This window comes from Naumovozyma dairenensis, chromosome 9, assembly GCF_000227115.2.
Source record: "Naumovozyma dairenensis CBS 421 chromosome 9, complete genome".
In the NCBI taxonomy this organism is placed as follows: domain Eukaryota; kingdom Fungi; phylum Ascomycota; class Saccharomycetes; order Saccharomycetales; family Saccharomycetaceae; genus Naumovozyma; species Naumovozyma dairenensis.
In genome coordinates this window covers 630595-646304 of record NC_016487.1, presented here as the reverse complement: position 1 = coordinate 646304, position 15710 = coordinate 630595, and the positions used below count along the sequence as shown (strand labels likewise).

The following is a 15710-nucleotide window of genomic DNA, read 5'->3' as shown; positions in this document are numbered from 1 at the left end:
GAGAGGAAACGCGCAGAGTGAAAATTTCGACTTTAGAACAATAGAAGAGCTATTGATAAAAACATCATCGATTGAAATGACAGATTACTTACAATACATTGGGAAAGAACCATAGAGAGTAAACGCCTTTGTGGAGTACCTATTTTTGACACTCTCAAACAAAATCAGATATCACTATGGCAAAGAAAAGTAAGAAAGATAAAGATGCCAAAAAGGCCAGAGCAGAACAAAAATTGAAAAAGAATCAAGCCAAAGCAGAACAAAAGGACAAAAAGAAGCTATCCAAAAACCAAAACGTTGATGGTGATGATGATGACTTGGACATTGAAACCGTTCTAGCGAATTTTAAAATGGAACAAGAAAAGTTCGAAAAGATTAATGTAGAACTTTTACCACAAGGTCAACATAATCATATCTCACCACGTTCCAATTCATCAATGATTACAGCAGCTTCAGCTCATAATAAGAAGGGTAAAGAGTTATTAATGTTTGGTGGTGAATATACATCACCAGAAACTGGGATGACTCATTTCTATAATGATTTATTATCATATACTCCAGATACTCAACAATGGCGTAAGATTACCTCTCAAAATTCTCCTATGCCAAGATCATCAGCGGCAATGTGTTATCATCCATCTGGTATCGCTATATTACATGGTGGTGAGTTTTCCTCCCCAAAGCAAAATACATTCTATCATTATTCTGATACATGGATACTTGATACTTCGACGAAAGAATGGACGAAAGTTGATATTAAGAAATCTCCAGTCGCCAGGTCAGGTCATAGGATTGTTCATTGGAAGAATTATTTTGTGTTGTTTGGTGGGTTTAAAGATATTGGTAATAATCAAACAAATTATTTCAATGATGTTTGGTGTTTTGATATTTTGAATTATAAATGGACGCAAGTGGAATTCCCTAAGAACCATCCGTTACCTGATCCTAGATCTGGTCATTCATGGATCCCAGTGGAAGAAGGGTGTATCCTTTGGGGTGGGTACACTAAAGTGAAATCTAAATTGAAAAGTGGTCAACAGAAGGGGAAGATATTGAATGATTGTTGGTATTTGAAAATGAAAAGTGATTTGAGTAGTATTAGATGGGAAAGAAGAAAAAAGTTGGGGTTCCAACCATCTCCAAGAGTCGGGTGTTCCATGGCATATCATAAGGGTAGAGGTATTTTATTTGGTGGTGTTTATGATTTCGATGAAACTGAAGAAAGTTTGGAATCTTTATTCTATAACGATTTGTTTAGTTACAACGTGGAAACTAACAGGTGGTTCGCTTTGAATTTAAGAAAGAATCAAAAGGGTAATAAATCTTTAAAACGTTCTAATAATAAAAACTCTAAAGAAAAGGAAAAAGAATTACAAGATTTATTGAACCAGATTTTAGAGAAAAATAATTTGAAAGATGAAGATGATGAAGACGATGAAGAGGTCAATGAAAACGAGGACGGTAGTACAACTGCTAGTACTGCTGCAACGAGCGATGATGAAGATACAGAAAGAACTACACAGGAGGCTGAAGGTGTGACCATCATGAATCAATTACCGCATCCTAGATATAATGTTGCCATGACAGTTGTTGATGACCTATTATTTATTTATGGTGGTAGTTGGGAATTAGGCGAAAAGGATTATTTCATCAACTCGTTCTACAGTATTGACTTGAATAGGATTGACGGTGTTACATGTTACTGGGAAGACTTGAAAGAAATTGAAAAAGCGAAGGAGTTGGGTGAGCAAGATTCTGATGAAGAGGATGATGAAGATGATGAAGAGGACGATGATGAGGATGACGATGAAGAAGAAATTAAGGACCAAAAGTTGGTTGCAGATGATGAAGATGAGGAAGAAGAGGAAGAAGATGTGCAAGAAATGGAAATTCCCGATTTACGTCCATGGTTACCACATCCAAAACCTTTTGAATCGTTACGTGCGTTTTACATTCGTGAAGGTCCAGCTTTCCTAGAATGGGCCATTTCCAACAATAAACATGTTAGAGGGAAGCATTTAAAGAAGAAGTCGTTTGAACTTTGTGAAGACCGTTGGTGGGAGAGACGTGATCAAATCCGTATTGAAGAAGACAAATTGGAAGAGCTTGGTGTTGTAGGAGATGTTATTGAAAAGGACACTTCTAAGGGAGCTTCGAAAAGAAGATGATCTAGAGATTCTATAGTTTAAGTTAAATATATTTTCATAGAGAAACTTGTACAGGCAGTTGCCAATATAATAGAATGTATCATAATGATTTACTTGCTTATTTTAGCTATTTATTAAAGTTCTCTTTCAATAATAACGACTTCTCATTACTGGACGAATTAAACAGCAGATTTCCACAGAGCGCTTCTTAAGTTAAAGGAAAAACTACTAACGCAGATACCCAAAGGGGAGAACAAGACCAACTTTTCTACTTGAACAGCTTTCCTGTTGATGAGAAACAAGTTATACTCGAAGTAATTTTTATCTAGACGAATACAAGATTACCTTTCTCAATATAGTCTATTATCCGACCACCTACTTATAAAAAGAAAGAGGAAAAATGTCATCATCTGCAGTATGGAGAAAAGCTGGAATCACATATAGTGCATATCTATCAATCGCAGCAAGAACGTTGCGTGCTGCTTTGAAACCAGAATTACAAACAGCCACAGTCATGGCCAGATCACATACAGATGCATATTTTACAAAGTATAAAGATGGGGCTCCAGCTAGCGAACCGGAATCTCTTCAAAAGAAATAAGGAAAAGTCATGAAAGTAAGTAATGTCACTTTAGCAACTCGGTATAACGATTCTCTCCACATTTCCAGTACGATTCAAAATATATATATAAACATATTGTGTACCCATCATATATTCAATTCAGTATAAATTCTACGATTTTCAGCCTTTCCACCCTTTTTCTATACAATAACATTTCGAATAAAGCCTAATTCCGGTTCAAAACGGTTATATAAAGGTTAATTCGTCAACGAAATTTATAAATATATATAATTATATACTAAGAAGAACCATTACATTTGACGAACAAAGATGTTCTTACATTCTGTTTTTCTATCGTTGTTTCTTTCAAAAAATCTTCATTAACCTTCCTTAAGGTGTCCGTCTATTTAATTTTAAAGGCGTGCACAGTCTACATCACATTTTTGTAGGATGACTCTGCTAAAATTGATAATCTCTTATTTTATACTCTTATCAACAGAAAACATTATTATAAGATTACTGTGTCGTTGATAACTGCCGTACACACAGATCTAAATGCGAAAGGAGGTTCTACAGAAGTTAAAATAAACGAATCATACATACTCAAGTTGTTAAAAGAAGAAGAAGCTCTTATCACGGATTATACATGGTCATCACTAAGCGGAATTATGATCAAAAACATCTTCCCTTTATCTATACCTCAAACAATATCTCCGTTTTCCAAACCCAATCTGGCAGTTCGTACTTATTCCATTTTAACTTCCAATCAATTTAATAATGCAAAATGGATGTATAATGACTTACTTATATCGAAAGGTGATCATATATCATGTCGTCAAGGGAGCCGCTACGACAGGGATATTTCCAAGACTAATTTAAGTCGAAACCTCTCAATTTCAACTCAGAAATCACAATATCACACAAATCATTCCATATTAAGTAGACTGTCTATTTTAAGTTTAACTGCTAAACAGGATAGCATATTACTACTTAAAACCAAACCCTTCAATTGCAATAAAGTCGCATTAAGGTTTAACTCCACTACAAATACTACCGATACCATTCCGCCTCACACGGAATCTACCGAGTCTACAAAAGCATCCACAGAACCCAATGAAATAGAGCCTGATCAAGGGGAATCGAATTTTAAAGATGTATTCCGACTATTCCTCCTGGTGAAAAAGGATTATAAATTATTAATCGTGTCATTGACCCTCCTTACAATATCATGTACCATAGGCATGATGATCCCCAAGATAATTGGGTTGATATTAGATGCTTTGAAGTCAGTAGCTACAACACCAGATGGTGGTTCGTCTCCTCCTCCAACAATAATGTTCGGTTTAACACTGTATGAATTCTTAGGAGGCTTTTCTGTTGCATTATTTATTGGATGCGCAGCTAACTATGGAAGGCTGATCTTGTTAAGAATTTTAAGTGAAAGGTTGGTGGCTAGATTACGCTCTGTAGTGATGAAACATACGTTACATCAAGATTCTGAATTCTTTGACGTTCATAAAGTTGGTGACTTGATATCAAGGTTAGGCGCTGATTCGTATATAGTGTCGAGGTCTATTACTCAGAAGATTTCTGATGGTGTTAAGAGTCTTATTTGTGGTGGTGTCGGGATAGGAATGATGTTAGAACTTTCAATGGATTTATCATCCGTTTTAGTTTGTTTTGTTATACCTGTTGTATTAAGTGCATCGATCTTTGGGAAACAAATTAGAATAAATTCAAGAGAATTACAAGATGCAACAGGTCAACTTACCAGGGTTTCTGAAGAACAGCTGAATGGTGTTAGAACAGTTCAATCATTTGTAGCGGAACAAAGAGAAATAAAACGATTCAATCACTCGATTAGGGAAATTTTTGACGTTGGTAAGAGAGCTGCGTTCATTAACGCGAAATTCTTCACGTCTACAAGTCTTGTTGGTGATCTAAGTTTTTTAACTGTGTTAGTCTATGGTTCTTACTTAGTGTTACATGGTTCTTTGACAATTGGTGACCTAACTGCCTTTATGTTATATACAGAATATACGGGGAATGCTATATTTGGTTTATCTACGTTCTATTCTGAAATCATGCAAGGTGCAGGTGCTGCATCAAGATTATTTGAATTAACTGATCGTGTACCAACTATAAGACCTACTTTAGGGAAAACATATACTCCAGGGAAAGGTGAAATTGAATTTAAAAATGTATCATTTGCATATCCAACTAGACCAAGTAATCAAATTTTCAAAAGTTTGAATTTCAAAATAAAACCAGGTTCAAACGTTTGTATTGTAGGACCTTCAGGGAAGGGGAAGTCGACAATAGCTTTATTGTTATTACATTACTATAACCCAACAAGTGGTCAGATATTGATTGATGGTCAAGATATCACGAAGTTAAACAGCAAATCACTAAGAAGACAAATAGCTGTAGTTCAACAAGAACCTGTACTGATGTCAGGTACCATTAGAGACAATATTACGTACGGTCTGACTGAAGAACCAACAAAAGAAGAAATTAGAACTGTAGCAAAACAATGTTTTTGCCATAACTTCATTGTGAAATTCCCTTATACGTATGATACATACATTGGACCCCATGGTACTTTATTGAGTGGTGGTCAAAAGCAACGTATAGCGATTGCTAGAGCACTAATCAAGAAACCAAATATTTTGATCCTGGATGAGGCCACTTCTGCCTTGGATGTAGAAAGTGAAGGTGCAATTAACTACACATTTGGCCAGTTAATGAAAAGTAAATCAATGACTATTGTCAGCATTGCCCATAGATTAAGTACCATTAGGAGGTCTGAAAATATTATTGTTCTCGGTAATGATGGATCTGTGGTTGAGATGGGTAAATTTAAGGAACTGTTTGCTGACCCGACTAGTGAGCTATCCAAACTATTAAATGAAAAATCAAGTAGAAAGAAAGTTGTTACCAAGACAGTCCCGCCTGTGTCTTCCACATCAGTCTCCTCTGCTAATGGTTCAAGTATTCACCACGAAGGGACAATACTAGAAGAGGACCATGCACAAGAGGATCACGAGTCGGAAGCACCCCCAACCATAATAACGACTCAACAACTTGAAGACTCAATTGAATCCGTCCTCAATGATGTTTCAGCGGAAAGCAAACCAATTAAACTCTCTCCTAAGGACCCGCTCTGAAACACCATATATATCTATATCTATATATATATATAACAAACCGTTGCAGTCAATACATAATCTGTACAGTGACACCCTAATAGATACTATTCCTCATCACCATCGTCATCATCATCATCATCATCATCACCAACAGCAGCAGCACCGATGGAATGTTGTTCCATTTGGTGTTGGTTTGGATAGATTACCCGGAATGTGATCATACTATTTTGTAAACAAACCCGAAACACGAACTTCAACATGTAAACAAATCAAAACATAAAATAATAACTACTTCCAATTGAAATACAAGACCACCTTTCAAACACAGCATCTGCTCAGATAAAGAATTATTTTGCTAAACTAACAACTGCGACATATTCTCTTTATGTCCCTCGAATACCTTTTTGAATACAGATGGATAAAGAAGGAATACTCAACGATGATAACGATGATATGATAATAACGGCCGAAGTCGAAACCTCTCCTGAACCTTCCAACATTCACTTAGAAGCGAGAGCGAATGAAGAACGAAATAGGCCTGCACCACTACCACAAAATGACAGATTTCGAATTCTTGATGGTAGTATAAGTGTCTTGTCGAAAATAAATGATATAACGGAAGCAACAGCGGTCACTTTACAATTCCAATTGACTTCTCTTCGCAACATGCTAGTATCTCTAAATACAGTGACGTTACCAGGATTACTACCCACAGATAACCTAAGAACACCGGGTGAAGTAATTTCGTATATGAATGGTCTTCAACAGGATCAAACTACCCTTTCCCTTTTGATGGATCAAGTTTCTAAGATTGAACCTTCCTTGTCTCATATACTAGATATATTAGAGCTCAAACTGACATCTTCTTCAGACCATCCATTGGAAATAGATTTTAATCAGCTGTTCGATCTGATAGAAGCATGTACTACTGATAAAAACATGCTAGTGAAGAAGCTACATCTGCTGAAACAATTGAGAGGTACGTCATTAGAGTTCAACGAAATCTCCAAGGATCACATGGATACATTGGATGAGTTAATAAATAAAAATATTAAAGAATGCTTTCAAGTACAGGAACTGAAATTTTCATCACCTATTCGACATACTCCTACATTTACATTGAATCAACTAACAAAATTGTTATCGACAAGCGGAAATCATCATTCTATTCGTCATGTTCATGGGAGTCCCGGTAAACGGTTAAGTTCCCCATTATCTTCCTCTTCCTCCTTAATGATGGAGCCAAAAATTCCAATTTTCACACGAATAGATGAACAACTTTCTGATAATTTTACAACTTTGAAGAATAGGATACCACCAATTGAAAAAAGTTTGACTGAAATTTTACCTCAACGTATTGAACAGTTCAGTTTACGAGAGTCGATAGACTCAATCGTGTCTATATTGCTTGATTTCCTACAAAAGAAATATGAAAGAATAATGAAGAATTTCAAATTTCTTACGAACGAAATCAAAGAGTTAAAATATGAATTAATAGAAAAAAGATGGAATGCATTATTTATTAATTTGAATCATGAGTTGGAATGTATTATTGATGAAGTTCAATCGCTGATTAATAAGTTGGAAACTAACGAATTTTTAACAAAAGATATTGAAGAACTATTCGAAAAGCAACTGCGACAAAAATCAAAAACCATATCAAAAACTTTTAATATCATATATAGAGCCATTGAATTTTCTTTGTTGGACGCTGGCATCGCATTAAAAACTAATGATTTGGCTCAAAAATGGTTAGAAATAGGAACTAAAACAGATAATTTACTATTAGCGAATTTTAATAAATCGAGAGAATTGAGTCAATATATTGAAGTACGAAATAATAAAAACTTATCTGAAAATGGACAAAATGATAACGAGGATGGTGCTACCCCTGAAGGAAACGCCAGTATTGACTCTATAACAGATGCAATTGGTAATTTGTCACTAAATTTTGAAGAATTAAGTCCCGGGAAAAAGACCAGGAAAAAATTTGGGGCAGTATTGTTAAGAAAGATGAATATTCGTCCGGCTGATTCAGAAGATGAGTCACCTACAGAAACTAATGATAATAACCCGTTCTTTGATATGTCTTCACCGGTTAAAACAGATAACTTTTTAACATCAGGAACACTAACACTGAATTCTGTTCCAAATTTACCATATGATGACAACAAAAATATCGTAGATGATAATGTGAACAGTTTTGAAGATATAGACACAAGAATCCCGTCGCCAACTCGCAGTTCTGTGACACGGGCAAATGTTGCCCATAAAGTCCCTCAAATATCAGCTAGGTTATCAACCGTATTTGAACAAGCATACTCAGATAATTCTCAATTCTCGACACCAGAACAAGTGCTTGAAGTGCCTCAACTGTCTATACAACAGTTACAATTACAAAAGATAAATTACCACTCAAGCAGGAGAAGTTTGATTCCAAGATCTATAAATAAGATCGATGTGGGTGTACAGAATTATTTAATTGCTTCGAGGAAAGAAAAATTAAGCCATACAATGGATAACAGTAAAGAACCGTTTGGATTATGGACACCATCCTCTAGGAGGAGAACTGAGCTGAAACAGCCAACACCGTTATCTGAGTTACTTTGTTCAGTTCCTAGAAGTAGGAAAGCGAGCATTCTGGAAAGAACTCGATGATAATTAACTAACCTTATCTTTAATCACTTGCGTATAGACTATCTTTACGATTTGTAACAGTAATAGAATCATATCTAAATATGGCTTAGGCTAGATGATTTATAGCTAACCTTATTGGGTTTTTCCTTTCTTCATGACGAAAGGAATTACCCGTTGGGCTGATAAAGGCCAATCCGAAACATTTATTTTAGTAACGTTAATGATCCTTTTCATGAATAAATCGTTGACCAGCCATTATTCTTTAATTTATGGTATTATCTTTTAATAATCCAATAGGAAAAGAAATTAATATACAATATATTTATATATAGGTTTATAATGATAATGATAATGATAATACAGTCCCAAAATGAATGTATGCAATTGGTATTCAAAAAAGGGATGGAACTTCCTTCCTTCTTGCTTCTTTTCTTTATTTTATTTATCTCATGAGAAATGAATACCCACTTGATGGAAAGCATATAACAATTTCAAGAAATCATTTTGATCACATTTTCCTGCTCTCTTATCAGCCAATCCTGTTTCCCTAAGGACAGTTTCGATTTTTTCCTTGACAATGGCCGTCATAGAACCCTTAGTATCATCAACCATTTCATTATTCATTGCTAGATAAGTTTTATAATTTTTTTCTAATATTTCCAATACCGTAGAAGATTTGAAACCTGCCGATATCATTCTATTTTTCCTCACGAACACAATTCTCAATAAACCGTCCCATTCATTAAAATCCACTTGAGGTCTTGGATTCTTAATTTCAATCCTTACTACACTAGATTCCACTTGTGGTGGTGGTCGGAAATTATTTCTACCAACTTTCATAATATGCGTCACATTTGCCCACATTTGTACATTTGCAGACAATCTACAATATAAAGAATCACCAGGTCTTGCCAACAGTCTCATTGCAAATTCTCTTTGGAACATCAGTATAGAGACTCTTGGGGGTCTTGGTTGATTGATCAATTTAAATACCAGTGGAGATGAAATTTGATATGGAGTATTTGATATACAAATATCGAAATAAGGTAATTCAGTTTTCATAAAATCTCCCAACATAATTTCTAATTTTTTTTCTCCTGGTGTACCATGAACACGCTTAGTCAACTCAGCAGCCATTCTTGGATCCATTTCCACAGCAATGACGTTTCTCGCTTGTTCTAGGATTCTCACTGTTAAGTTACCTGTACCTGGACCAACTTCTAAGACGATATCAGATGGTTTTATTTGCGCTTTGTCAACAATCCCCTGGGCAACTAATGGATTCTTTAAGATATGTTGACCAAGATCAGTATTGAATTTGAATACTGAACTTAAATGCTTTTCAGCAGCTACTTGTTTAGTAGTGGTGGGAGCACCTGAATATTTCTTCTTTGCAGCTTTAGCCATTTTTCCTTTTTGGAAATGTAGGTTGATCTATTATTGGATACAGTAGATGCGCTTGTTATTCCATTAGATGATAAGTATAAAAGATCGAGACAATGTTTAAAGAATAATCTTATCGTTTAATGTATTATCATCTAGAGAAAGTTGATGCTCATCGCTTTTTGCAAATTTTTTGAAATTTTTCAAGTGTCACGTGTTATATATATACGTCAGAAGGATAGAAGACTACATGGAAGCTTTACTTAAGTAAGTTGTTTTGAGGCTGAGAGAACTCTAGTCAAGTTAAAAAGAAAAAAATGGGATATTTGGTGCATATTCATTCGTTAAATACATGACTCTATGGGGGTATTATTATATATTATGTATTGAAATGTAATAGAGTTCAAAATATAAAAATGCGAAGAGGGAAACTATAATTCATTCTCGAAAATTTCAAACTCTAATTTTCTTACGACTTTATTTTCATTAATATCGTCAGTGGTTTGAGAAAAATGTAAGCTTGATGCACTGCTATCATGTTCGTGGGTATTGGTAGTGAAATAGTCCTTTAATTTATGTTTTCTAGGTGGTGTCACAAAACTCGGTAAATGGATCTTACCGTTGGTATGCAAATTCAGTTCTGTAGTTTCTTTAGTATGAGGATTTTCAATGTAACCCTTATATTCTGAAATATCAAGATCTCGAAGTGGTTTCCTTATAACCCTCTTTTTTGTGGGTTTTTGTCTTATTAATTTCTTCGAGTTGAGTTTACTAGGAGACATATTTTCCTTCACCTCTTCAAAGCTATTTTCATCGTGATAACTGCTACTATAAACTAGCATATTACTATGTTCCAATAAAATGGCTTGACGTGCCTCAGGTGTTTCCTGGAACATAGTAAATGTACCGTTCCTTGTGCTACAATTTAGCTTACTAGGAGAATATAGGGGTTTTCTTCTTTGTGGTGATAAAGATACATTTTTGATTGGACTTCGTCTCAATGCATAATCTATTATTTTGTAATTTTTCTTACTAGGAGAGGAATGCGTACTGTCGTTACCATTTTTACGTATTGACCCCTTTGTATAACTGTTGACATTTTTCCCTGCTAATACTGGTCTTCTTTTTATTGGTGAGCTCATTATTATTTTCGATGCAATTGTTGTGTACTTCTAACGTACTAAATTAAACCATCTATTATGAATATAGATACAGGAGACATATTCGTCCTCGAAATTGGTTCTTCTGGTGATCTGAACTGAAGTCTCTTTATATTATTATACTTTACTTCAGATTCACAGAAATGAGGATTTTGCGAAACGCGAAATCGCGAAATCGCGAAAATCCAATTTTTGGTGTATTTCTCTTTTTTTGTGTTTAACATCTAACAACAGAGTAACAAAACGTAACGAATGAATGTCTCTCATAAATCTTGGTGTATAGTACTTTTATCTACCTACTCATGCAATTATTTCGTTCATTGATCTATCACTTTTGTATATATAAACATCGTGGAAAAGATATATTGTTCACCTTCTAGACTATATAACGGAATGTGTCTATAGCCACTTTTCAAATAACTTAACTTCAAACAGGAGGTAGCCAATGGAACCCCATTTGCCATGACAGTAAATTTGATAAACGTAAAATCTAGACAGTTCAAAGTCAATTTCAATTCTGTCTCCCACGTAGGGTTAAATCCATTCTCCTTACACTGGATTGTGGATGCTTCACAGCTTGAAATCTTGGTCCCATTCTTTGTGACATCAAAACTTAATGGCTCCTCGTCATCAATATACTCAAAGATTACATATGATCCAAACGTTTCATCTTTCTTGGTGTTCTTAGTTTCCTTCAAGTTTGGTAGTAATTGGACGGATAATATTTGAATTGTCACATCTTTTAATTTCCGTTCCTTTTTCAGATTTTCATATAGTATTGGAATTTCTTTTGCTTTCGAAACTACTGGTAACAGAGTAGGTGGTTTCAAAATATAACCGGAATGCAAAACATCATCCTTTTGATTTGTCAATTGAAACATTGCCAAGTTAATCTGTTGCCCTAAATCTTTTGTCTGCCAATTTAAGGCCACCATTTGACATCCTGATTTCCAAAATTTAATAGGATTAAAATTAGAAGATTTATACCTGAATATATTAGGATACACCCGCATGAGATACTTCCTATTGTGTTTATCTATTGATAAATTAAGGGATTTATCCATTGACATCGCATCCAATTTTTTTTCATTTAATGAAAAACAATGAGTCGTTGCCTTTGATTCTGATAATGAAAAATTCCTAAATTTAAGTCCATGTATCGCTGAGATCTCTAACATTTCATGAATAACTTCAATATGATTCTTTAAATTTATTCGCCGCACCCTTGTCATGGAACTATTTGAATTTCGTCTTTTCGCCTTCTCCTTAGATATTGTATGCTTTGAAGAACTAAACGATGGAGTGGACATGGTATTATGATTATTATCAACCTCGGATTCATAAGAGGAACTAAATGATGAAACTGTACTCGAATCCATTGGTGAAGGAGGTGATGTCATTGAACCAGCCAAGGAGTAATGTTTGGTTTTCTTGGATTTTATTATAATTTTATGTTTTAATTCCTTAGGTGACGGTAACATGAGAGATGGATCCTGAGAGCCGTAATAGATCATAGGTCCGAGTAGTTCTTTAATTATCATCGACGTCTTTCTTTGATTTTCTTTATTACAATTGATTTCTAATGATATTATTAGTGGATATGAAGAAACAATAAATGCATATTTCCTGATGATATCAATCACATCTCTTAAAGGGATTGCTGTGGTTAAAAATCCGTGACATACAACAGGTCCACTATCATCATCCCATATATCAATTTCTACGCATCTGCAACCTCTTTGTAAAACCTGTATGTAACCTTCCACGGAAGCTGTTTCTCCGTATTGTTTCCCTAGAAGATATGTATTGTGGGAAGATGCAATAAAATAATGATTCAATGGTTTCGTGTAGTCTTCCTTGGTTTCATGCATTGCATTTTGTGCATTTAAATATTTAATAAAACCTTCTTCATCAATAAACAGTCCGTCAGAATCAGATTCCTTCTTCATATATTGCTTGAAAATATTTCGCAGTTCTGCCTTTGTATAATATTCATTCTGAGTCTCTATCACGAAATGGCGGAATTGCTCCAAACTCAATTTTTGAGAGCCATTTGTTATGGCATTCCATATATTCTCTATCTCTCGTCTTTTTTTCAATAATTTTACAAAACTTTGGAATTCTTGGAAATTCAAAAGATCATTTTGGTTAACGTCTGCAATTCTAGAAAAAATTTGAAGGTAATTAGAGGAACAGTAGATATGGAATCTGTCGCACAACTTTTTCACATCTTCAAAAGATAATGTATCTTTACTTTCATCCTCTTTCCTTTCAGAGACAGTAGTATGCCAATGAATATTAGCGAATTTTTCATTATCAGGAACAGAAATACTTTCCATCAATTCTTTCCTTGATTTTACTAAACCAAAGATACAATTAAATATCAAATCGAAATCTTTTGTATTTTCAGCCATTAGATGTAAAGCTTTCAACTTATTCTTGGAAATATTATATATTATTGTCATCCAAACATTCGAAAATTCATCACTTATCCCATACTCTTCACGATAATTTGTTGCCATTTCTCCAATTCTAATATCTTTAACAGAATCTAATCGTAATATTTTTGTATCATTTTTCCATGTAATAATATCTAAATGGTTCCCTAATTTAAACCTATAAGCCTTTTGTTTCCTTCTAGTAATCTTTTTCAATATAATCCCATCAGTTTGAAATAATTTACATGAATGCGATAATTGATTTGATATCATCAATGCCTTCGAACCAGTGTACTCATTAACATCAACCCAAAATGAATTCGAATACGTTAATGGGCCTGCATCGTTTGTATTAGTAGAAATATTTGTAGTATTGATGTAAGTAATATGATCTGAACTCCTTCTGAAGACTGTCTTAATGGTTCTTGCTAGATTGAGACCAGAATATGTAGCTGATTCATCGCCACTTGATCTTTTGGTAATTGATGTAGTAGGCACATTTGATGGTTCATCAAGGGCCATAAAGAAGTTGGTAGTACGTAAATAATTACTCTTGTGTCGTTCTCTTCCTGTTGTCTTGAGTGACTTTCTTTGTATAAAAATGGAATTGTTATATTTATCGCGGTTTAGTAGAAGATTTTTGATTTAGAGACAGAGAATTTCATCAAACCTTTGAATAATGCTCAAAAAAAAAATAGAAAGTTGAATTGATATTCCACAGTATGGCATTAAGCTAAGGAATATGTGGATGAATGGGAAATTCGGAACAGTTTAATCTAAAGTATGATTTCCAGAATATGTGACAAACGAGAAGTGTCGCTTCCTAAACAGTTATAATCTATGGAAAAATGATGATCGTGGCTAAATCCATACCAGAACAACTAGTAACATTAACTTCGTTGTGATGAACAGAGACAAGAAACGTTTAAAATCACATAAAACATTTTTAAAAGTTAATTAAATTGCTTTTACAGTAAAAAGATTCTGCTTGTATAATGTAACTTATATACTATTTAATAGTCGTACTTAATAGGTTCTTCTGAGAAAAGCATTTGGGTGTGACATACTCTACTTTTGTCCCAGGATGCCTTATTTTTTTCTGCATAAATAGTGGAAAGTATCCCATTCTACTCTTAATGGTGTTGATTCACTCTCAACAGAACATTCAGTTTTTAATTCATCAATAAAAGTGTCAGCGATATCTGGTTCGTCAGGATGATCTCTTTTCCAGGAGGCGTATAAACTCCAACTTTTAACTAACCCTTTAAAATCTTGCAAAGTCATAGAACCATCCATATAGAACGAAGAGACTTCTTTAATATCTTTATGAAGAGCGTCATGTTTTCTAAATTCAATATCTCTGAATTCCTTACCCAATAATTCAGGTAATTTTGGACCTCCAAAAGTATTGAAAAATGCTCTCTGTTCAGCGGTCAAATACTTACCCATAAATTGCTCACTCCAACCATATTTGTAATAAATTTCATGAGCTTTTGGTCCTAAATCCATAAATTCAGGTTGACAATAAAACCAAAATGCAAAAGTTCCGTCATCTCTTAAGACTCTATTAACTTCGTTAAATAATTTTGGCATGTCACACCAATGAATGGACTCAGCACCTATGACGAGATCGACAGAACTGTTTTCAACTTCTGGAAAACTTTCACCTGGTGCTTTAATCAATTTAAATTTCCCTCTTTCACTTTCTGCTACATCGTTTTCGATTACATCCGCAAAAGATTTTAACATACTCTCAGAAGGATCAACACCTACAATCTCTTTAAAATTGTCTTTGAAAAGTACAGTTGCCTTACCAGTACCACATCCGACATCAACTAAACGTTCGCATGGACCCATATGATAATTTAGGATTTCAGTGATTAACGTTTTAGGGTATGATGGACGAACATTGTTATAATGAGTTGATTTATAGTTTTTATCAAGATAACTAGTACTTGGCATTTTTTCTATATATATTTTATAAACTAATATTTGATTTAATTGTTGAGCCAGGTTGCCTACATCAACAGACGTATTGGGAACAATAGGGGAAGACATCGAGTATAGAGAGAGTCAATGTAAATATTATTCCTTAGTTTCTTCTATCTAATACATAATATATACTATTATACAATACTAACTATAAGTGTTAGTTATAAGTGTTTGTAATGTAATAAACCACTTTTTAATCTTCANACTTTTCTCGAGGCGAAGATGCGGACATGAGTAAGATG

The 15710-nt window shown here is 34.3% G+C and overlaps 8 protein-coding genes across 8 annotated transcripts; 4 read left to right on the top strand and 4 right to left on the bottom strand.

Annotated features, from left to right (window-relative positions):
- Nucleotides 1–176: 176 nt before the first annotated feature.
- On the top strand, nt 177–2168 carry KEL3 (Kel3p; the record flags this gene model as incomplete). Its single annotated transcript, XM_003672038.1, has 1 exon — nt 177–2168. One exon carries the CDS (start codon nt 177–179, stop codon nt 2166–2168), a length of 1992 nt encoding a protein of 663 aa, XP_003672086.1.
- Nucleotides 2169–2547: 379 nt separating this feature from the next.
- ATP15 (F1F0 ATP synthase subunit epsilon) lies at nt 2548–2748 on the top strand (the record flags this gene model as incomplete). The annotated part of the gene is made up of 1 exon (XM_003672037.1): nt 2548–2748. The coding sequence occupies one exon, from the start codon at nt 2548–2550 to the stop codon at nt 2746–2748; it is 201 nt and encodes a 66-aa protein (XP_003672085.1).
- A 629-nt stretch (nt 2749–3377) lies between these two features.
- Nucleotides 3378–5876, top strand: MDL2 (ATP-binding cassette permease MDL2; the record flags this gene model as incomplete). Its single annotated transcript, XM_003672036.1, has 1 exon — nt 3378–5876. One exon carries the CDS (start codon nt 3378–3380, stop codon nt 5874–5876), a length of 2499 nt encoding a protein of 832 aa, XP_003672084.1.
- A 396-nt stretch (nt 5877–6272) lies between these two features.
- KAR9 (Kar9p) lies at nt 6273–8516 on the top strand (the record flags this gene model as incomplete). Its single annotated transcript, XM_003672035.1, has 1 exon — nt 6273–8516. The coding sequence occupies one exon, from the start codon at nt 6273–6275 to the stop codon at nt 8514–8516; it is 2244 nt and encodes a 747-aa protein (XP_003672083.1).
- Nucleotides 8517–8942: 426 nt separating this feature from the next.
- Nucleotides 8943–9902, bottom strand: DIM1 (putative dimethyladenosine transferase; the record flags this gene model as incomplete). The annotated part of the gene is made up of 1 exon (XM_003672034.1): nt 8943–9902. The coding sequence occupies one exon, from the start codon at nt 9900–9902 to the stop codon at nt 8943–8945; it is 960 nt and encodes a 319-aa protein (XP_003672082.1).
- A 407-nt stretch (nt 9903–10309) lies between these two features.
- ACM1 (Acm1p) lies at nt 10310–11020 on the bottom strand (the record flags this gene model as incomplete). Its single annotated transcript, XM_003672033.1, has 1 exon — nt 10310–11020. The coding sequence occupies one exon, from the start codon at nt 11018–11020 to the stop codon at nt 10310–10312; it is 711 nt and encodes a 236-aa protein (XP_003672081.1).
- Nucleotides 11021–11355: 335 nt separating this feature from the next.
- On the bottom strand, nt 11356–13998 carry PLC1 (phosphatidylinositol phospholipase C; the record flags this gene model as incomplete). The annotated part of the gene is made up of 1 exon (XM_003672032.1): nt 11356–13998. One exon carries the CDS (start codon nt 13996–13998, stop codon nt 11356–11358), a length of 2643 nt encoding a protein of 880 aa, XP_003672080.1.
- A 567-nt stretch (nt 13999–14565) lies between these two features.
- On the bottom strand, nt 14566–15534 carry CRG1 (S-adenosylmethionine-dependent methyltransferase; the record flags this gene model as incomplete). Its single annotated transcript, XM_003672031.1, has 1 exon — nt 14566–15534. One exon carries the CDS (start codon nt 15532–15534, stop codon nt 14566–14568), a length of 969 nt encoding a protein of 322 aa, XP_003672079.1.
- Nucleotides 15535–15710: the final 176 nt, after the last annotated feature.